Source organism: Actinia tenebrosa, unplaced genomic scaffold (genome assembly GCF_029948245.1).
Source record: "Actinia tenebrosa isolate PJP-AT-01 unplaced genomic scaffold, QUT_ActTen_1.0 PGA_scaffold1__47_contigs__length_23844297, whole genome shotgun sequence".
NCBI lineage: Eukaryota > Metazoa > Cnidaria > Anthozoa > Actiniaria > Actiniidae > Actinia > Actinia tenebrosa.
In genome coordinates, this window is record NW_028292578.1 from 9,095,065 (window position 1) to 9,118,698 (window position 23,634).

General features: G+C 35.7%; 2 protein-coding genes across 5 annotated transcripts; one reads left to right on the forward strand and one right to left on the reverse strand.

Moving 5' to 3' along the window:
- Window positions 1-508: 508 nt before the first annotated feature.
- Window positions 509-19,705, forward strand: LOC116304078 (transmembrane channel-like protein 7). Of its 4 annotated transcripts, XM_031713730.2 has the most exons (19): window positions 8,500-8,639; window positions 8,716-8,839; window positions 10,117-10,612; window positions 10,807-10,891; window positions 11,325-11,406; window positions 11,865-12,040; window positions 12,467-12,621; window positions 13,022-13,169; window positions 13,298-13,450; window positions 13,706-13,848; window positions 14,295-14,403; window positions 14,636-14,745; window positions 15,297-15,401; window positions 15,945-16,020; window positions 16,215-16,360; window positions 16,929-16,961; window positions 17,535-17,657; window positions 17,738-17,816; window positions 18,467-19,705. In XM_031713730.2, exons 2-19 carry the CDS (start codon window positions 8,767-8,769, stop codon window positions 18,554-18,556), a joined length of 2,382 nt encoding a protein of 793 aa, XP_031569590.2. In that variant the 5' UTR covers window positions 8,500-8,639; window positions 8,716-8,766; the 3' UTR covers window positions 18,557-19,705. The 4 variants fall into 4 exon arrangements, with proteins under 4 accessions (XP_088888488.1, XP_031569590.2, XP_031569589.2 ...); XM_089032362.1 differs by lacking the exons at window positions 8,500-8,639; window positions 8,716-8,839 and adding an exon at window positions 509-754; XM_031713729.2 differs by having other exon boundaries at window positions 8,502-8,839.
- A 196-nt stretch (window positions 19,706-19,901) lies between these two features.
- On the reverse strand, window positions 19,902-23,389 carry LOC116304079 (uncharacterized). Its single transcript, XM_031713732.2, has 4 exons — window positions 22,712-23,389; window positions 21,786-22,049; window positions 20,622-20,882; window positions 19,902-20,509 (listed from the first exon to the last, which is right to left on the reverse strand). Exons 1-4 carry the CDS (start codon window positions 23,254-23,256, stop codon window positions 19,978-19,980), a joined length of 1,602 nt encoding a protein of 533 aa, XP_031569592.1. The 5' UTR covers window positions 23,257-23,389; the 3' UTR covers window positions 19,902-19,977.
- Window positions 23,390-23,634: the final 245 nt, after the last annotated feature.

The window sequence follows — 23,634 nt, forward strand, 5'->3', positions numbered from 1 at the left end:
CATACCAGTCTCGCGAAGAATCAGTAATTGTTCTTTGGTAATTGAAAACTTTGGACGCCCAAGTGTTTTCTCCTTGAGAGGATAGTATCCCGATTGATCAATTTCAACTTCCTGCTCTGATATTGTCTGTAAAATGACTTCCCATTTCCCATAAGAAAGAGTAAAAAGCTCTTCTAATAGTTGGAGCATAAGCTTATTTTCTGGTTCATTGGACGGTTCATTGTCGTTGCTCTTTCCACCTTCTAACTGACAAATCATTCCAAATAATACACTTATATAGTCTTGTAGTTTCCTTTCAAGATATCCAAGAAGAAGGTGATCGGTTAAAGACGTCACTTGATTCAAGAGCTTATCAAAATTACGGAAAAAAGTTTCAAGTTCTTCCTCACGAGAGCCAGCCGCCATGTTTAATAGCTTGCAAAGAACTATGGATGCTAGACTACAGGAAACCCGTAAAAAGTATTTTGGGTTCCCTGTGGATAGAGAAAACTCGTCGAGAAACAGAGAAATCTCGTCGAGAAACAGAGGAAATCTCGTCGAGAAACAGAGAAATATCGTCGAGTTCTCGTCAACTTTTTGTCAAGAAACTAAAACTAAAAATATTTCTCGACATACTTGGTATGGAACTTGAAAGTACAATTAAGAAACTCAATCTATGGTGTGCATAATTCAATATCTAGTATGACCATTTGAACAAGGTGGTGAAAACTGAAAGGCTTTTGGCAGTAACGGCATTCCATAGAAGATAATATAGGTAAGTTGTAGTGCTTGGGAACCGCGGTCCACATACTCTCAAAGAAATGCGGCTTATTCACCTATTGGGCACTCTTAGTCCCAACGGGATTAATGAACGCTTTATTTTCAACTAACCTTTTCTTTTGTCTTTTGATTGTTTGTTTTTGTTTCCTTGCCTACCTTGCTCTCATTGGTTTCTTTTGTCTTATTCTATCATATATACACTCCTTTCTACCACTTCTTTCTCTTTTACTCCGACGAAGGACTAGCGTCCGAAACGTCAGTAAGTTTTTTCATCTTTTCACGGTGTATAATTTACCTTTTCATCATTACTGTTTCATTAGAAACACCGACGCAGCTCACACTAGTTTTTAGCTAGTTATATCTGCTGAAATAGATAAGCTTAGAATTGAGGTGAACAAGAAAGTAAGAGCGTACTGTAAGTCTTGAAATTGGAAAGTTATTTCTCATTCGTTTGCTGCTGAGGATTTAAATCCAAAAGGCATTCATCTCAACAAGAAAGGTATTTCTGTTTTTGCTGGAATTTTTAATAAGTATTTAAGGTCGTCACATTGAACACCATGTAGGAAAATGAATCATGACTATTCTGTTTTTTTAAGTGTAAATTCTATCCCTAATTTAAGAGGATTTAAGATGGCTTCATTGAATATTGCTAGTCTTCCTTCTCATATCGATGAATTGCGATCTTGGTTTGAGAGTCAAAGCCTTGATTTACTTGCTCTAAATGAAACAAGACTGGATGGCTCAATCCCAGATTCAGTCGTAAATATTGATGGTCATGAATTAATTCGACTCGACAGGAATCGAAGAGGAGGAGGAATATGTTTCTACCTTAGGTCATCTATTAATTATAAATTTCGAAATGATCTTCTTACTGAGGGTTATGAATGTCTTTGTTTAGAAATAATTTATCCACATGCAAAGCCTTTTACTGTTATATCCTGTTACAGACCTCCAAATGCTTTAGCCAGTTTTTTCGAGTATTTTGAGTCTTTAATTATGAAATTGGATGGCGAAGATAAAGAAGTGATAATTCTTGGGGATCTTAACTGTAACATGTTAAACAACAGTAGGGTCGACTCAAATACTGGAAAGCTGAAACTTCTCATGGAATTATTTCAGCTTTTTCAAGTAGTTAATCAGCCTACGAGGGTTACTGAATCTTCTGAAACTTTGATAGATGTTATCATCACTAACAAACCAGATAGATTGGTAGCATCTGGGGTTTATGAATTAGGAATTAGCGATCATAGTCTTGTTTATGCTATTCGAAAAGTATCAGCATCACTAAAACATCAACCTAAAATCACTACGTCTAGACAATTTAAAAATGTTGATCCCTACAAATTTATTGAAGATTTAAGAGCCTTAGAATGGGATACCTCTAGTTCAGACTTGGGCGTTGAGGACTTGTGGGATAATTGGAGTTTAAACTTTCTGTCTGTAGCCGATGCTAATGCCCCTTTACGTTCTAGAAGGGTCAGAAGAAAACCATCCCCATGGTTAACTTCATCAATAAGGCAAATGATCGTCGATAGAGATGCACTTAAGGCTCGTGCTGTTAAAACTATGAATATTGAAATATGGAATCAGTACAAAAGAGCTTGTAATCTTGTTAACAAAACTATCAAAAAAGCAAAAGCTGAATATTACAAAAATACGATCATTTCAAATGAAGGTAACATGAAAGAAAAGAGATATGTAAATCAAATTTCAAAGCGGAAAACTAAAGATGGTCACATCAATCAAATTAAAGTAGACTATAATAACGCGATTACTAATCCTCAAGCCATATCCAATGCTTTAAATAGTTATTTTACTCAAATAGGAAAAAAACTGGCATCAAGCTTACCTATAAGCCAAATCAATTTTAATCATTATTTGAATAAAAGTCTTACTAGCAGTTTTGAATTCAAAGAAATTTCGAATAGTGAAGTATTTGAATTGTTATCTCAAATTTGTCCTGATAAGGCAACTGGTTTAGATAACATTTCAGGCAGACTACTGAAAGAGGCTGCCTCGGTTATCTCTCCTGCTTTATGTCACATTTTTAATAGATCCTTAATCACTGGTATTTTTCCTTCTAAATGGAAAGTAGCCAAAGTTTTTCCTTTGCATAAAAGTGGTGATAAAGATGTACTTGGTAATTACAGACCAATTTCGATTTTGCCTGTTGTTACAAAAATATTTGAAAAGCTAGTGTATAGACAGCTTTATTCCTACCTTTACGAAAGTAATCTCTTAGTCAATAATCAGTCTGGTTTTCGTGCCCTCCACTCAACCGTTACTGCTTTAGTTGATGCTTCAAATGATTGGCTTATGAATATTGACAATGGTCTCATAAATGGTGTCGTGCTCACTGGATTTAGCGAAGGCGTTTGATACGGTTGATCATTCGATCTTGTTAAGCAAGCTTGGTTATTATGGATTAAGTGGGAATGTACTCAATTGGTTTCGATCATATTTAAGTAATCGTTCACAGAAATGTTTTGTGAATAGCGCTTTGTCTGAATCTATGGAAATATCTTGCTGAGTTCCCCAGGGATCAACTTTAGGTCCCTTATTGTTTATTGTGTATATTAATAATCTGCCGCATTCCCTTGAAATTGCTAAGCCCAGAACATACGCTGATGACACCTCAATAACAGTAGTTGCTAATAACGTAAAAGATATTGAGTCAAGCATTAACGCTGAACTTGTGGGTGTTGGAAATTGGCTAATTGCTAATAAACTCGGTTTGAACGTTCAAACCCAAAATTGGCTTCTCTTCCAACATTTCCCGTTATCAAAATAGGGAATACTCCTGTAAAGAGAGTAAAAGTATCTAAATTGCTTGGCGTTTTCATTGATCAAACGCTTTCATGGTCTGACCAAGTTGATCATATTGCTAAAAAGGTGTCAATGGGCATTAGTGCTTTAAAGCAAGTCCGTTCATTTGTTACATTTGATACCTTGATTATTATTTATAATGCCCTTATTTTACCATATTTCGACTACTGTGATGTAGTGTGGGGCAATTTTAATAAGGGCTCAGCTGAAAGACTGCAAAAGCTGCAAAATCGTGCAGCGAGAATTATTACTGGATCAGACTATGATGTTAGGTCAGTGGATATTCTTAATAAATTAAAATGGGAAAACCTAGAAGAAAGACGGTTTAAGCACAAAGCTTGTTTGATGTATAACATTCTAAATAATGGAGCTCCGTCGTATTTAAGTGCTGATTATAATGTATTGGGAGATTCTGTCAGTTATAATTTGAGAGGAGGTAATTTCATATTAACTCTTCCTAAACCGAAGACAGATTCCCTTAAAAGAAGCTTTAGATACGAAGGTGCTAAGATTTGGAACAGCTTGCCGTTATCTGCTAAATCTGCAAAGTCTTTCAAAGAATTTAAAGGAAAATTGTAATTACTTTTCATATTATACTTTTCTGATTTATAAATTCGTAGAGTAATTTAATGTTGTAATATATTTCTAATTTATATATATATATATATATATATATATATATCACGGCTTCCATGGAAAGCAATTTCATTTATAAGTTGATGGAATTACCGTGGCTAAATAAAGGTGATTCATTCATTCATTCTCTCTCTCTCTCTCTCTCTCTCTCTCTCTCTCTCTCTCTCTCTCTCTCTCTCTCTCTCTCTCTCTCTCTCTCTTTGAAGTTGTTTAATGGTTTTACAAATGAAACAGCTTTTTCCGAAAGAAGTGTGACGTGCTGTCAGCAACCGAGCTCCGTTCGCTAATGTACAGCACAGGTAGAACTTAGCTTACCTTTCCTTTATCTAACATGGGTTCCCAGTTGATGCCATCAGGACTGATACTGATCGTGTAGTTAAGAAAAGTAGTACCAGCAACTTGCGATACTTGCATAGCAAGTTTAGCTATTACCACCATGTCCTTTAGATCCACTATGATTGAATTGCTTTGAAATTCAGCCGTGTACAAGGGAGGGCTACTGGATGAAGCGGTGGAGGAGATCATGCAAGGTACTGTGGATCAAAACAAATGGATAAAGCATCACATGAATATTGACTTACTGCACGCTAAAACCCGACAAAATTGAATCCTTTCACTGCCACTAGCAGATTTCATTTCCTTTCTCCGGTTACAAAACCGCATCTGTATAGTTTTACTAATCGAGTGTCATTGCACTTCACTGGTTAAAAGATATACAAAAGCGGTACATTTTTATTAAAAAAAAAAAAAAAAAAAAAAAAAAACCCACACATTTAAAAGGTGTAGACTTTTGAATAAATTGGATGTGAGAAAAACGAGTGTTCGGAAGTTCTGAAAGAAAAATACACCTAAAATGTTCCAAAGTACCCCCCCCCCCCCTCTCCTCCCAAATAGCGGTACATAACAAAAAAAAAAGTAAAATGTAACAAAGATTAGGTGTTAAATAAGGTCTAGCATACCAGCACATTGGGCAACCCAGTGTACGCTCCAAGAGCGTCTTGTTTATATAAAAACATGAAAATAATATAAGGACATTTAGGAATAATGACTGACGTCTTACCATCTTGACAAGTTTTGAGGTCCATACGTACACGTCCCCAGGTTTTCCAATCAATCCTCGTTAAATATCTTGACCACGAGCATGGCACATTCAAGGTTCTACAGGGTAAATATGGCATCTTACTGGGTGACACATCTGACGACAGCGCAATACAATGGTACTCTGTGCTGTTTCCGTTCCTGCATGATTGGTATACAGAATAATCTAGAATACGAATAAATATTATAAAGTCCTGGTCAGCGGTCGAGTTCATTTCGGGGTGGATGGTACACTACTCAATTCAAATTAGACTCTTTTCCCTACAGACTCATTCGAATGGAAGTAATGAATAAAGCACTAAAAAAAGTTCAAGTAGAGGGCAACGCTGCAACGAAAATTTTTTCTATTCTTTAAAAATCATAAAGTACAGGGAGGAAACTTGTATTTTCCAATGTCGGTTTTCTTACACTTTGCCAAGCCGGTAGATAGGGGGGTAGCGCACTTTTTTAGCACAAATTTGAACCAAACACTTACAGTATAATCATCTTGCATGCTGGCTTCATTATGATATTGTAATTTAGTATAATTTTAATAATATAGAGTAGCTGTAATTGTTCGAGTGACAAGGGGAAAAAAAGACAAATTTCCTCAGGCCGAGAAACAAAAGTCATCAAAAGAAATTACTGGGTTGCCTGTGGGAGGCCAGCCTAAAATACGGTTATGTATTTTGAAGAATAATTTAAACCCTAAATAAGTCGATACCTCTAGAATATAGATTGGAGTTCAGATGACGAACACCGTCAGACCCCTCCTGCGACAAGCGTGTGTATGCTTCCTAGGATATTTTCTTTGATAGTGAAATCCATTATTTTGTTCTCAGGCAAAGTAGAAATCCAAAATCCCATTATTTTCTCCGCTCGATCCTCATTACAAGGTTTGTACTAAGTCTAAATATAGAACAACAACTACGGAGCGTACGCTCCAAGACACAAGTCCAAGTCTTTGAAATCTTCTCTCAATAAACATTTCACAATATCAAAGACTACTTTTACTCAGCTTAAGTTTTACGCAATATTTTTGTTGATTTATTTGATGCTGGACTTAATGTTAAGTTATTTCAATATTCTGACATATCGGAATCTAAAGCTGTTATAACCGCGGTATATTTTACAAAAGTAACGACTGAAGTTACCAAACTGACATTGTGATGGTTTTGCTTCTCAAGGTAAAGACTCGAACGTGATGCAATAGTTTTGAAAAGTTGAATAAAAGGGATAAAAAGAAAGGAAAATAAGATAGTAGAAATGTCTCTCGATGCGCACTAATATAAGATTTGAAGCTTTCAGTCGACATCGAAATTTTTTTTAAATAAAAATTCTTCTATTTAGCTATGTAATGTAATTTACGAAGTTAGACTTTTTTAATTACAAAACACCTGCGACAGTCAATTTTCCCAAATGTTTTTTATAAATCGACAAAGCCAAGCAGAATTTTAATCCTATCCTATCCTTTCTATTTTTCTGTCTTCTAGATATCTAAAATCTGTCTTAATATTGATTTTGATGCAACCCTTAAAGTTAGCACGTACCCAGTCGTGTCAAAAATTTTGCAAGTTTTCTGTATTAGCAACCAGGAGCGGAGCAAGTTATAACGAAATTTATATCCATTCAATGTAAAATAAAATATCAAAATAAGAAAATACGCGATGTTACCTGATAGATATCCTTGAATAAAGAATAGGGCGAGCTGTAAAAATTAACAAAAAAGATAAAGGTAAGATTTGTGAACATATAATGTTCGAGAAAAAATTGCGATACAAATTTCAGGCTGTAGAAAGAATGCAGGGCGGTAATATGGATATACCTGTAAAAACGGCCAGAAAAATCTTAAACTGATAGCCATAGTACTGTCAAAGATCAGATCCAAAGGTAAGACATATCGTAAAGAAGACTGAGAATTCCGAATTTCTAATTATTGTTTAAGTCTGGTGTTTTTCTAACTAGATTTGATCTACTAACGAATTAACGAAACACTATGGCCTTTTATGCTGCATGCAGTGCTTTTGTTAACATGACAAAAACAGTAATATACTGAGTTTATACCACACACTACGATGTTATTTGAACATAACTTCCCGGCTAATTCTATTATTTAATTTTTATCTTATTTAGTTATCTATTATTTATTATTTTGCAAAATTTGCCAAGGATTTGGCATCGTTGTACTCAGTTATTGGTAATACACTGCCGGTAATACACTGAGTAATAAATTACAAAAACTCTAAAACCGCGCAGCCAGAGTCATCGCCAAGTCAAGTTTTGATGCAAGCGCAAGAGCTCTCTGTTTACATTACTTGACGGGGATGATTTAGGTACACGGAGAAAAAAACAGTTAGCAATATCCATGTTTAAATCATTACATGGTATCTTTCCATCTTATCTTCAAAATATGTTTGTTTTCTGCGACCCAGTATATGACCTTAGAAAAATGGAAAACAAGCTGTCTCTACCGAAACCGCGTACAAACTACTTGAAACGTAGTTTCAGTTACTGTGGAGCAGCTTTATGGAATAGCCTTCCGTCTGATGTAAGAAGTGCTGATTCCCTTCCTTTGTTTAGGCGTAAACTTAATGAATATGTCTGATTATAGCAGGCTCACACGGCAATCATGAAAAACATTTTTTTATTCATTGTAATGTATATTTGTACTGATGATTTTGCTGTGTTAAAATAAACTTTGTATGTATGTAATTTTGGATGTAGTCGGAGCAAGGCTTAAAAATAGGGTCCCTAAATACGTAATACCACGCCAGTTTTGCCTTGTTTATATCACAAGGGAGTGACATCAGCTGGATACCACTTTAAAGTGCTCAAAACAAGGAATACTTAATAGAGCTGTTTCTAAAAGTATGAGATATTCAGTTTGAGCAAATAGTTTTGAAGTTTGAAGAAATTTGGAGGTTTGTAGAGAAGCCGACACTTTTTCTTATTTCCTCCTAGACTTTTTAAAATTAATCACGTGATCCCTAAAAATGTTGAAAAACCGCAACTTCAATTAACTTGTCATCTGAATAAATCTATTTTCCATATCACGAAAACAGTATCATCACAATTTTTTTTTTTTTTTGTGGATCACGACACATGACTTTAGGAAGTAAAATTATTATTGATGTAAATTTTTATTCAAAAGTATTCAAATAATTACATGTAAGATAACCTAATCAATGCGCAGGACTTGATCGTTTCAGCAATGGCGGGTAAACTAGCTGCCTTGCCTTCAGTACAAAACTCGTGCATTACAGTGTAATAATGATTTTTCTTTTTTACAATGAGGAAGTAGAAACATGATATAGAGTAGACTAGTGACCTGAACGATTGTGGTATGTGATTTTTATAAAGGTCAAAGATACGGGAACAGTTAATATGTCACTAAACAATTTCCCATTGTCTCGAAAGAGGACAAGAAGTAACGAGCTATTTCTGGATTTGGTATCTCAAAACTGCAACATGGACGACGATCATATTCAGTGGGCTGAGAAAGACAGTGTATCAGAAGCTGGGATTCCTAATGAAAGCTATGGTATTGTATAATATACTTATATTACAGCTTTATCTTTAAATGGTCGTGATGTTCCACAAAGTGAAATTGATTTCCTAAAGTAAACACCGTCTTGAGATCAAAGCAAGATCTCAAACCCCATCAAAGTTTAGTCGAATCTATACAATATTCTAGTTTAATTTTTGTACTATTGTTTGAATGTGTTTATAACAGTGTCTCTTCATGAATCATTGATTATGAAGCCCTTGGTTATACAGCTATGATGCATTGAATGTTATTAGTTATTATGCAAATAGTTCAACTCAATGACGTCAAAGAACATCGACCGACCCGTATCCTTCCTTGTGGTGTTCAAATACGAAGCGATAATTCTATAGCCTTTGCGTGTCGATGAAATTCTCATGGTGAAACACCTATAATCCCTATCGAACAAAAACCTATTCTAAAACGTGTTGAAGTCGCTTGGGATTTCTTTTATGGTTTAATCTATCGTCACGCAACGATAATAAACGGTACTCATATACTGATCAAGTAAGTTTTTAGCAATCATGTAAAGAATAATATGATATAGCTGATAAAATCATACTCGATCATAAAACCAGGCAACTAAATAGATTTCCTACTGTAGCGTCTCAGAACTATTATACCTTTACATCGTCAGTGAATTTGTATTAAAGTGCTGACTGATATAACTGAGACACACCGCCAAGGTTAAGCTGTTGTCAGATGTTGGTATTTGTTTAGTATTTTGGTGTTTCTATGTATCTGTGATCGTTTAGCTCGCCGATCAGAGAAGGAGTCTCTGCTCGCCGATAGAAAACTCTTACTTCATTAGTGCATGTTTGTTCTCACCGTCAACTGAAATTCTTTTGAATCATTTCTTTTGTTGTTGGGAAATAAGGTTGTAGTTAGGGTATTACAGTTTGTGAGCAGCGACGTATTATTCTACCGATGCAGCAAATCATTCGTAATACAGAAATTCATTTGTTTAGAATAAACAGACCTCTTGGACCTCTTGTCTTAGATATGAAAGATTACAATTAATCATGATTACCACCCATTTCCAAAGATATCACCAATACGTTGTATTGTATCTGCCAACTATTATAAAATAATAAACTAAAATAAAATAAAATAATATTCGCAAAATATTTATTGGCCCTTTTTAAGAATGTACATACCTAATGTACATGTATGGGTCCACTGTAATTGACCATGCGGTTGTGGGTGCCAGCCTACAGTACCTGTACTATCGTAGGTGAAGTTCAATAATGTAGTTTTGGTTCTCTTGTGGTCAGATCCTGACGAGGAAATCCTTCCTCAACTTCCACCTAAAGAGGCAGCACTTAAAGAGACAGCACCTAAAGAGGCAGCGCCTGAAGAGGCAGCAGATTCCATGTCTTCCTCCAGCAGTCAGAACAGCAGATATCACAATTCTGCAGAAAGACAAAAAGAAAGTGATGATGAGATGAGTTATCACAGTGGATATAGTGAACAAAATGAAATAGAAGCATCTCTTCCCAGCCATGCATTCAAGGCAGTTCGTGGACTACCGTCAAATAATGCACTAAAACAAAACATGAGAAGAACATTAAGGGAAAGAAAGCCAAAGCTTCGTGGTAATCTTGAGGTTGATGGTAGAGGTTTTAGTGTTGACAATGATGAAACAGTTGCTAATGAAGATCAAGTTTTCCATGCAGCAGACCTTTCATCACCTGAGTTTGCCGCATTCATGGGAAGAAATGCGACAGTGAAAGAGGTGCCCACATCAATAAGGCGCAAGCGCAGCATAAGGTATTTGTATATGCAATAACATGTTGTTTTGGTATAAGAGGAATAAATACTACAAATGATATTTAAAACTTGTTGGTAATAACTTTTTATAAGGTGCATATAGATGAGCAAAATTATGTGTACATCACTTTAAGAATATCCTAGGATTGCCTATATAGAAGTTGCTTTAATGTGTTTTTTTTTTTCATTTACAGGGAAAATTTGAACAATGAAGTACGTAAAAATGATAAGACAAAACACATCAGTGCCTGGAAACATTTTCAATTAAATTTTGCCATGGTAAGGAAATTCAAAATTTTAACTTAATGATACAAATAATAAATACTATATTTAAAAATAGATTTAAAAGTTTAGTTTTTCTTTACCGGTAAAACCATCCACTAGCATTTACTCTTGTAATATTTACTTTCCTTAAATCAGGGAAAAACTGTGCCCTCGGCATTGAAAACAGACTCGGCCTACATGTACATGTAGCTATAGATCCTTTGCTATACAGTACATCAGAATGTAGCTCAATTTGGAGGACATGATAGGTTTCCAATTCTTAAGAGATTGAAATTATTTTTTTTTTGAGCTGCTTTGACATCACACGTGAGGGGTAGCCTATTGGCGTTGTTCTGTATATTTATAAAGACCTCAGACACAGTTTTTTCCTATCCAGACCATCTGGCCAGTAAATAACCTCTATCTATTGTTATTGCGTGTGATACAGGGCTGGCAGCAATTTAAAGCTGAATGTAAAGAGCTTCTCTATGTCATGGACATTTGGGGAGGCCATTTAAAAACCATTCAAGGTATAATATGCGAAAGGCTTTTTAGAGATGCTTTTTTGTTAAAATGTGTGGTTCCAGAAATTATCCATACCCTCTTCCCACAGAGGAATTTTTTAAAGACCCCCCCCCCCCCTCCACATACCCCTAGTCACTAGTCTCCTATGAGCTGAGTGAGCATTGAAGGATGACACTAATAGCGCCTGCACAAGGCTCCAAATAGGAATTTTTATTAGCCTGCCATAGTAAAGGAGCATGGTAAAAGGAGGTCATTCCAGTAAATTTTGCATGCCATTTTATTGTTCATTTGTCAGCACATCGTTATTTTTGCATGGCAAACCTGAAATTTGGCCTGTTATTTGAACATTGGCAGGCCGTACCCCAGTTTTCTTCCATACAAACTCTGTAATTTTGTTCTTTATCTGAGCAATACAATAAAATTTTAAAAAGAATTAATAGCAATTTATTTATTTAATTAACAGGAATGTTTGGTTCAGGGGTATTATCTTACTTTGTGCTTCTGAGATGGCTTTTCCTCATCAACTTGGTTGTATTTTCTCTAACTATTTTCTTCCTGGTTATTCCACAAATGGTATACCAACCAAGTTTTGAAAACAACAGTGCAAGTTTTAGGGGCTGGGAGCTACTTACAGGAGATGTGAGTTGCCTTGTCAAATCTGCATGATAGCATTACATTCTAGGGATATATTTAGAATTTTCTTGATCACTAGGGGGTTTGACTAGCAAACCAAACCAAAAAAGGGACTGTAGATTAGCGAACAAAAAAAACAGCCTCTAGCTTCTAATTGGGGGGTTTGTACTCTCCCTTTAGGGGATTTAGATAAAATCAAGATGATCTAAAAAAAATATTCATAGTTGTTATTAGATCTTCCCCTGCATTCAAATTGAGTTTGTTTATTGTTTTTATTGTTACTGCAAAGGTTTATCTCCAGGTACTTGGGTTAATCTCCCATTGTATTCATGATAATAATGATGATATAAGACATAGTAATAATGATGACACTTGTCTTAAAAAGTCTACTTTCTCTATTAATTATTTTTCCTTTTGTGTTTATCTTTGTAGGGTTATTTTACCAAGACAGAGCTTTACTATGGCTCATATACAAACAAATCTATCCCAATGAGTTCTAACAGTGAGTTAGTGTACAAGATGCCACTGGCCTACTTATGCGTAGGTGGAGGCTATCTGCTTTTGTGCCTTGCAATTCTGGTCTACAGGTATGTAGAACACAATAATCTATGAGAAATTTTTAATACTTCAAACTTTTGATAGGAACATGAATTATACAGTAAGAAAACAGGTCTTGTCAAATGTTGTTGGAAATTCCATAGTTTTATTTTATTTGTTTTAATTTTGAGCAACAGAGTAAAATTATAGATACATGCAAATACCTTGCATACTGCATAAAAGATTATGTGAGCTTGATAAACCATCTAAATAAAAAAGTCTGATTAATAATATGATTAATAGAATGCAGAGAATGATGTGAATGACAAAAGAATTTCGAATTTTGACATACGGTACAAAATTTAATGAGAATGATTTTAAATGAGGATTTTTTTCAATTTTAATGGTGATTTATGCATGCAAATTAAACACTGTTTTTTTTCCCCCCAGCATGGCTGAGTCATACAGAGAGAACTACATCTACGCAGGTGATGAGTTTAGTTTTTATATAGCCAAGTTATTCTGTGCATGGGATTATGGAATCACTGACCAAGAATCAGCAGCACTGAAGCAAAAAAGCATCTACAATGACTTTAAGGTACTGTATGCTAATTTTCAGAGACCATTACAGGTGTATGAGTGGCAATATTTTATAAAATATATAATTGCAGAATAAGTAATGCTTGTTTCAATGTATATTGATTCTTGATTTTCTCTCTCTAATAGGAAGTTATAGCAGATCAGTTTTTCCACAAGGAACAGTCAGCTAAGGAGCTATGCTTTTTGATATCAATTCGTTTAATTACCAACCTTTTGGTAGTGGCATTAATCGGCGGAGGATCATTTCTGATTTACTTTTGTTCAACGAATTCTTTCACGGTAGTGAATTATTTTTAAGAATTTATGAGAAGATTACATTGATAGTTGCTGTCCTCTCAAGCCATTGATCAGTTTCTAGCTTGGTCTTCCTCAAATGAGATGACTTGCAATCCTCTAAATGCAAATCTTTGCCTTTAAAGAAAAAATAACCTCTATTACCCAGACCACATCTTCCCAACATCACAGAATATTATCAGCTGAAAGTAGACTGCTCTTTGTATTTTTTTTTTTTTTTTTTTTTTTTTTTGGAATCAGGTTGATGCTGGGGAGTTTGATAAACTGTTATTTCCAATCATTGTCTCTGCACTCAATCTGGTACTTCCAGTAACATTCAGGATCATTGCCAGCTTGGAACAATATCAACACCCAAGAACTACAATCAACATCAATCTTGCAAGGTACTTTAATCCTTTCAGTTTGTTACTATCTTATGTTTTACTTTAATTGGACAGTTTCAACTAAATATTGATGAAAAAACGTGATCTGAACTTTGTTATGCTATAACATAGGTGCAACAAAAAACATGCTCTATATGGCTCTATTAGAGAACAAAGCACAGTGCTGACACCAGCCATACATGCATGCCAGCAACACACAAGTGTAGATGTATAAATAATTACTTAATATATAAATATTTTTTTGATCATTATATTTAAACAGGAAGCCCATGTCTCCAAGGAGTTTTTCAATGGGTCCCTATGTTTTACAAAAAAAAATATTAAAAAATATATAGCTGAAAATAGCCTTGACCTTTTGAATGCATTCTTATGAAAAGCTAGTACTTGAATATTGAATATTGTTAGCTAAGTGTTGTAACCTTTCTATATTTATTTGTACCTCGTAGGACAGTATTGCTTAAATTGACATCACTTGGTGTCGTCCTCATAGCCTTGTTTTCTGATGTAACAATTTGCCGCAAGGGACAGGATTTGGGTGATAAAAAATGTCTGCCGGTAAGAGTCCTCATACAAATTGTTTTCAGTGGATAAAATAAATTGTTGCAACTCAAAATTACTTCATTTTAATTATTTATAACTTTTTGTGTCTTCAAAGTGTCCAAGTTTAATGGAATCCCTTAAAATCTTATCAGTTATTCATGATTTATAATATTATTCTTTTTATCTAATGTCATCAGCTTATATAATAATTATAAAAATAATCATATAATTTCTATTTGTTTTTTAGGAAATAAAAGAGTGCTGGGAGACACATATAGGAATTTCATTTTATCGGCTGATTGTTGTTGACTTTGTGTTTCTGTTGTTATCAACATTTTTTGGAGAATTTGTGAGAAGGTTAGTTCCTACCTGAAAACATTACTGTATGTGGGAGTCTTGTAGTTTGAGTCACTTGTATACAGATTTATGAGGTAATCATGTATTTTATGACCAGCAGACACATGTTGGTAGACTATCGGCCGTGTGTTGATCGAGCGTTGGCCAACTATCTGCCGTGTGTTGACAGTGTATTGGCCGACCATCGGCTGTGTGTTGAGCAAGGTTTGGCCAACGCATGGTCAACAGTTTCGGTACTTTTTCGGGTTTTGTTGTGGGTTGATGTACGGCCAATGCACGACCACATGATTTATGGTGATGGTCAGTTGGGAGAAAAAATATTGTTTATTGGTTGTAGTCACGAAGCACTGTAAAACTTCACTGTAAGCAGTTGTATCATGATTTTCCAACTGCACAGTAATTCTGAGCTAATGGTTTATATTGTCCATTCTCTCAATCCAGATTAAACTTATAGTGGAATTGCAATTCTTATCCATTACTGAACTCTAACCTCAGAATGAGGCTATTACCCATGAAAAAAATAATTTTGTATCTACGTCTTACCATTTTAGTTTGATGACTAAACACATTGGATGGTGTGGTCAAAATGTTGGTTATCCAGGCTTTGACATTTCTCGTAATGTGCTTGATCTTGTGTATTGTCAGAGCTTGGCATGGTGAGTGCATGACTAGAAAATAAAAGTTAAAGTTATTATATCATTGTAAATATACAAAAAAAAAAAGATTACTGAGACCCTAAGATCCTTTAAATATATGAAATTGCCTTGTAATCGTTGTGCATAACGAAACGTTTTATAACGTTTTTGATAACTACTGTATGACACCTATGTACAACATACTCAATTTAAGATACTGCGTAATTGATTATGACAAATTCTTAATTCCACTAGGAAAACTGCTGGAATGGTGATTGGGTTGTTATTGTCCGAGTTGGTACTATGAATAATGCCACCATATGCATACATCAGCAATCATTAAGCCTGGTTCTCACTAGCGACAAACCAATGCAAGCAAAGCACAAATGCAATAAAAACAAAATCTTCTATTCTCTTGCCCTTGTGCTTATGTCGCTTCTTTCATAGTGAGGACGCGTTGGCTTTGCTCAGCTTGTGTCGCTACTGAGAACAAGGCTTAAGGATTTTTTGAGTGAAAATTTGAATATCAAATTTGCTTATTGTGATATTTTTATTTTTTTCTAGGATTGGTACATTTTTCAGTCCACTTATCTCTGCTGTCAATGTCTTCAAGTTGCTATTTTTGTTTTACATAAAAAGGGTAAGTACTGACTAGTCTGCATGCCTATTTTTTAATCATTTATATACCCCTTGCACTATGTTCCGAGAGGAATTGTTCTGGAGAAAACAATGGATGTCTTTTTGTATAAGAAAAGACAACCTATTTTTTTGTCCTCCTCTAGGAAATCAATGCAAGTGGTCTATTACTTATGATTTATTCTTGTTTAATGTCAGATAAGTGTGGTTAACAATTGTAAGGTATCTGGGCGACCATTCCGTGCAGCGAAGATGAACCTGCTGTTCTTGGTTCTGCTTGGTGTTGCATTTTTGGTATCAATTATTACTGTTGGATACACAGTTATGTCAGAAAGTGAAAACATGTAAGTATCCAGCATTCTTACCACACTTGTTGGGTGGCAGGGGCGGCTTAATGGTTCACCGCTTGCCTCTCACCAATGTGATCCAGGTTCGAGCCCCCGCTTAGACTGGATCATTTGTGAGTTGAGTTTGTTTGATAAGTTGTTCTCTCCCTTCCCTCTGTAAAAATCAACATGTGAGTTGAGTGTTGTATGTTGTAAGTATAGAATGTAGTGGTAGTGCATGTGGATGGAATCTCACAGAAGAGCCCTGTACGGGAGTGGTGGTTGTAAAATAGATATTTATAACTCTATTAGCTTTCATGATAAGTCTTTCCAATCAGGAGATCTAGGCGACAACTTTGCTAAGCTACCCCACGCATGTGCAACAAATATAACGTCCTACATCTGCAGAGCCCATTTCCTCCCCCCCCTCCCCCCTCCCAATCAATTACTACTGTAAACTGTGCTAGCAGGTGATTGTCGCCCATGTACAGTTGTTGCAGGGGGAGAGCAGATAATATTTCGCCCTCTGAGAAAGAACACATAAGCTTACAGGAAACAAATAACGAAAAGTTTTCGTTGTTTTCAGGTTAAAACCTTCCAAAAATTGCGGGCCTTTCAGGTAAATAGCAATATTATCATTTACCATAAAAGTTTAGAAAGAAATCAACTTTACACGACTTGAAACCAGACAATAAGCCTACTTTGGCGAAGTTCCTTTTTGTTCTTCTAACGTAATATTATTATAAGGAAAAGAGATCTACCAAACGTATTCAAACTAAACTCAATATTTTAGTGCTGTTTGTGTTGTTGTTGTTGGAAAATTCAAATATATGCGGACATTACTGTATAAAGTCTTACCTTACTTTGAGTCTCTTTGAAAGCACAAAAAGAAAATATATTAGGAACCGCTTTTTCTTCGAATATGGTAAAAAAATTTATAGAATTTTGAGCTGTCCTCTCTGCTGTCTTCACATGAAGCACACACAGGAACTGCACACCTTCGCGCATGTACGATGCCACGCGCGCGCTTCATCATGTGACTTTTCCCGCGCATTTCCCCCGCCTTCGCCATGTGCTAACACAACTCTATCTTCGGTTAACGACCTTTGAGAATTTTTGTTGCATTTTTTTAGTATTTCGTTTTTAAAATCTTCTACGCCTTTTATAAATAATTTTATTTTTCTCCACACAGAGAATTGGAAAGCATGTATTCTGTTATCACCGCGGAGCTAAGGGACTTTCCATCAGAATTAAAAATAGCAATTGAATACTTGTCCTCGGCAAGCTTTCTTGCCATGCTGTTTTGTATTCTTGGGTAAGGATTTTCAAGATGGATCTTTATGAAAGTCGTTATCAGATTGATTTTGACGCATTTTCCATATCCCATTTGAATAGGATCGTTGTATATTATTACAAAATGCTGAAAGACTCAAACGAAAAGAAGATCAAACTTTTGAAAGAACAAATAGCTCTTGTAAGTAGTTATTAGTCTGTAAATGTCTTTTTCTGTTTTTCAAATCCAGCTATACAGTCAGAGTATTAATATTAGTGCGGCAATTTCGCATGACTATGCCGGGATCTATGCCACTATGAGACACGCAAAATGTCACAAATGTTTCTCAAAACTCTGAAAATCGCATTTTCACTGGTCTCAATTTCGACATTTTCCTGGGGTGCATGCTTCCAAACCCCTCCTCGTTGAGTCCTGCCTTCGTCGCTCTTGCCTCGGAAAACAATCCGGCTTGGCTACGGCCCTGCATGCTTGTATTGTCGGGTAACTCCGAAGTCTTATCTTGATTTTCCTTGACAACCTGAGAAACAGCCAGTGACCCATAAATACAGTTTACACCTATTTCAAAAAACGTTGTCGGTCGGAGATCTGAAATCCGTGACCGACTGAGTAACACGCTGCAAAATGTACTGAATATACTTTACCGCAGCCGGAACAACGCGGTAGTTTCGGCTTTTAAATTTGAATATAAGCATCAGTGACCATGATAGCCCATCTCAGATCTCTGTCCGTTAACGTTTTTTGACCGTGGTACGCTAGACACGTGGTACGTGTTCACAAAAACCCCGATACTGGAAATGGTTAAGTAACAAGTCTGTTCTTTGGTTACGTAGGCTGGTCAAGACAAGCTTTACCTTATGAGAAAAATAACGACAGGTGTTGCGATGGCTGATGTGAATGTTCAACCCAGTCAGCAGTACTGAAAACAAACAAGTCAAGGCATATTGTTTTGATTCATTCTTTCCTTCAATGAACCTACAGCAACCTAAACGTTTCCAACGTTTCCTATTTTTATAGTTTGTTTTGGTTACTTAGTGCACAAACATTATAATTGAAATCTTAACAAAAGAAACTTTTGGATGTTCCATTTCCATCAAAATACTCAAAACATGGAAAATGAATTTCCAAGATTTTTTTTTTGTTACAGGTAGTGCTTGAAGTAATGTTCCCATTCAATAATCAATATTTATATCACCAATAGCAACACCATAGCAAATAGTGCTCTATAGTGGTAATATTTAATCATTAGCAATATAATATTTACACCTCACGATTGAAAAAATGAAGAGAGGGACTCAGAACATGAGATACCTGTAAGAGCAAGTAGAACAGATATTGCACTTCAAGAGGCCCAAATCGCTGTTAAATGTGCTGGATACACAAGTTTTTAGGAATATTTTCCCTGGAAATTTTGCTATTCTAAAAGAATATATGAAATGAGAGGAATAAAATGAAACGAACTGGAAATTTAAGAAAAATTTGGGAAATTGAAATTTTAGGGTCAAAGCTCAGGGCCGTAACCAGAACTTTTACAGGGAGGGTGCACATAGAATAAAATCGGACCATTGATCGTTTTTTTTATTACCAACTCAGTGACGTAATTAGGGATCTTACAGGAAGGTGCACAGGCAATAATTTGCAGAACCAAAAAGAAAAAAAAGGTAACCAAAAGAAAGCAGAACTGAAAAAAAACCTAACCAGAAGAAAGCAGAACCAAAAAAAGAAAGGAGATGGATGAGCGGACCTTAAGCTTTTATGGGGGTTGCATGTGCACCCTGTGCTCCCCCCTGGTTACGGCCCTGAAGCTAATTCATTTTTGCCTTGCTTGTATCATTGGTATCTGGTAGAATCCAGGCCAGGGAAGGGTAATGATAGAATTCAACAAAGAAGGTTAGAATGGAGGAACTTCTAAAACTCCTCAATCCCATTTTTTAGTAAGACATCATTTGTTAGATATTGTGCAACTTAATATGTATTATAATTCTAAGCACATTAGCAACAATGGTTTAACTATTTTAATACTATAATATTTTTTGATAAATACATTGTAAAATATATTCAATTTTAAAGTCTTTGTTGTTATCAGTTTTAAATTCATTATTTTCCCTACCAGATAAAATACAAGTAAAGGTAACATAACCCTGTTTTTGCCATAGAAATAGTTTACATGCAATATTTTAGAATTCACCCTTCCATATCACGTAAAGTCATGACATCTCTGGATAATTCATCCCATTAAACCCCATGAAAGAAAAACAAAAAGCAAAATAGATTTCTTAAAATTTTCCAACCTTACTTGCCAAGTTACAAATACATTATATATTCTAGTTAATAAATGTATCTTCTACATGCGTAGAGCAACCTCAAAGCCCATTACATAAGCAAGCTGACTTCTTGCAATAACAGAAAGGCTTGGAGGGCATTTACCATCTGGTAACTTTTGCATGGCTTCCTCAAGATCAGTCTTCAAAGGTCCTTTTAATTGCCATTTGAGACATATTAAATAAGGGAGCAAGTTTTGGCTTATGAGTAGTTGGCAGTTTTCTTTCAAATATAACATGTGTTTGATACAAAATACTCCCATTTTCTGTGTTTCTGTAGTCCCGGGCCATCTACCATATTTATATCTTGTCTCATCTTTAACATTTTGAGTCTCTTGTGCATCACATTTTACACCTCCAGCAAAAGCAACGCTCACAAATGGAACTAGAGTGACCCAAACATAGTTGTGTTTTTCCTCCCAGCTAGAAACATCTTTAGGGCTGTGCTCATTCATGAATGAAGAGAGCAATCCATCTATTTGTTCAGTAACTTCAGGCTCCAATTTCACCAGGGGACAAACAAGAATCCTTGCCAGAAAGAGACAGCAGTAATACCTGAGGAAAAGAATAGCAAACATTGCAACAAATTAGTTTTGTTATAATAATGAAAGAATGAATTTATTTTATTTTACTAGTTAAAGAAAATGTCAAAAAATTTTCATCTTACCTCAAAGCCATATTATGATCTTGGTTCAAAAGCTTTGTCGTTAGTTCAATCATTTTAATGTGAACTCCATTATCTACAAATGCCACTGGGGATTTGATATTACATGCACAGCAGAACAGAGTGTTGGCAGAAATCTGGCTTGAATACAGAGGATAATAACTTGTCTCTCGCTTCAAGCGGCATTCTACCATGTACATAAGCTTGTTTACTATTGCTCTGTTGTTGGCAAGAGTCTGTTGTGTGTCTTGAAATTCAGCATACCTAACAATTCAAAGCAACAACGAAACATGTTTAGAACATTACGATGGATAAAGCATAATGCAAATTGCATTCAATTATCAAAAATAAAAACTAATAACACTATTCACCACTGCAAGCACAGCAGTGGCACAGCTCAACAGGGTCAAACTGAAAGCAATGAGAAGGCAATATTATTATTGCAGCCACTATACTGAGTCAATCCCTGAAGCACAGCTCAGGGGAGTCAGGATGGCGTGGTGGTAAAACACTCACCTCTCACCTCTGAGGTCCGGAGTTCGTATCTCAGTCACCCCACGTGAGCTGAGTTGGTTGGTTCTCTTTCTGACTCCAAATGTTTTTCCGGTCCACCGGTTTTTCCTCCCTCATCTCAAATCAACCCTAACTAATTCAAACTGGTTAGAGCTGTGCTCCGGGGTCATACATGGACTGTATAGTGGCTGCCAGAGGCGCCTTCTCATGCTTTCAGTTCTACCCTGTTGAGCTGTGCCACTGCTGTACTTGCGGTGGTGATAAGCGATGACAAGTTTTTTTCGAACCAGTTTGAATATTTAGTAAGGGGTCAGTTGGAGAGGAGGGAAGAAAAAACAGAGAGCTGAAATAATCCCGGAGTCAGAAAAAGAACCAACCAATAATTCAACCATGGAAGTCAGTCATTCAAATATGATTAAAAAAAAGCCATCTACTATTGCAGTATTAACTCCAAGCTCTAGGTCATAAAAGGGGTATCCAATGGTTTGTTTTTCTCAAGTGGAAGGTGTATTTTGTATAGATTATTTAATAAGTACATTAATTGTCACTCTTTATTGTTTTGAATTGTCCCAGAAGCTAAAGCAATGACTCGTTAATAATGAGTTACATAACTGTTGTAAAACATTCTCTAGTTAAAGGAAAAGACAAACTTACTGAACAAGGCTACCAACAGCTGTTTCATTGATACTCAGAATCGCCCAGAAAGTATCATTATTTTCATCACAATCATTAGGGTTAAGGAGCAGTGCATCACACACTAGTTGTAAACCACCATGTTGTAAAACTATTTGTCTAGTTTCGCTTGTCTCAGAGAAGTTCCACAGTAAACTCAAACAGTGCATCTGCAAAACCATCTGTTCATTGTTGTAATATTCAACTTGAATCTCCAGGTCTGAAATATCACTTTTGCCGTCATCACTTAAGTAAATAAGAAAAGTTAGGAATCTAGAAAAAAATATCAAGGGCGGATCCAGCCAGAATTTTAGGGGGGGGGCTAATTGAGTTTAGGGGGGGCTAATTGAGTTTCTTCCATCAACACAATGGAAAACAATATAAAAAAGCATCGTTTTTTTCTACTGAAGGGGGGGGGCTTCAGCCCCCCTTTGCCGCCCCCTGGATCCGCCCTTGAATATTTATTATCAACAACAATCATCATCAGTATCATTATGGGGATTGTCATCATTATCGCTATCACCATTAATATCATCAATCATAATCAACAACATCGATCTATCACAACTTTCATCATCATCAATCCTCAACATCATTTTCACCATCATACAATTGTGGATTGTCATCATCATCACTCATCAGCAGCAGCAGTAACTATCATCAAATCATTAGTATTTATTTATTTACTTATTTTTATTTAAACATATAAATTCTTCAAGTTTGCTCCAAGAGCTCTCATTCGAGCTCATCTAGGGAGTTCACTTAATAAAAGATTTACACATTTGGATGTGGAGTACAAACACACACACAAGGAAAGAAGAAAAACTAACCAAAAAAAAAAGAAAAGAAAAGAAAAAGTATTTATGATCAATAGTATGTACTATGGCTGTACATCTTGCATATATTACCTGTCCACCAGTCTGTATCGTAGCATAGAGAATTTAAACACCTCCATGAAGTCATCAAAAGACCCTTCTTGAACGAAGTAGTGTCTCTGAGCAACAGTTATAGCAGTCTTCCATGGTATAAAATATTCAAACGCTAAATTTTCCATCGACATGACTACAAGGTCATAGTTTGGAAAGCCTGAAAAATCTGTAGACCTCGAGATTTCGAAGAGATTTGGGTCTCTGTGAATAACTTGTCTTGAAAATTCCTTTAGATTAGCAATGAGTGGTTTCATACCATCAATATCTGCAGTAGCAGAATATTCAACTTTGATTGAGTCGCCATCTCGAAGGTACAAGCAACTTAGGCTCAACGTATCATCACTCAAAGCATTCCCACGGTAAAATAATTTCTGGTCACAGACAGGCACACTTAAAGTATCTTGAATAACATACTTGATATCATTAATCGATTTATTTTGCCAGGATTTGAAGACAAGTTTCGTAGTATCATATTTACCAGAATCAAGGCAAATGGATTCAAGTTTGACCCACAATGAAGACATCTTACGAAGATTAGGACATCTACGTCACATAAAAACTATAGAGTCTCTCTCTTTCGTCCATTATGAAGCTTATTTCATGGTATTGAGCCGATATTTATCTTCTCATCGCAAAAACATCGTGTTGTTGTGAATTTTTTGCTTGTCCCACAATGCATTTAGTTACTGAGAGAGCGCAAGGTATCATGGGTACTTGTAGACCTTTGCGCAAAACTTTGATCAGTTTACATGCACTTCTCGGCGATTTCTCCAACTAAAACGAATTCTAATCGATTCAAAGTGTCCTACTTTGTAGAGAAACCTTGCTCAGTTCCCAAATTGTATTGTTTCTATCGTTTTTAAAGGCCCAACTTCTATAAAGGGTGACGGCAGCCATGTAAG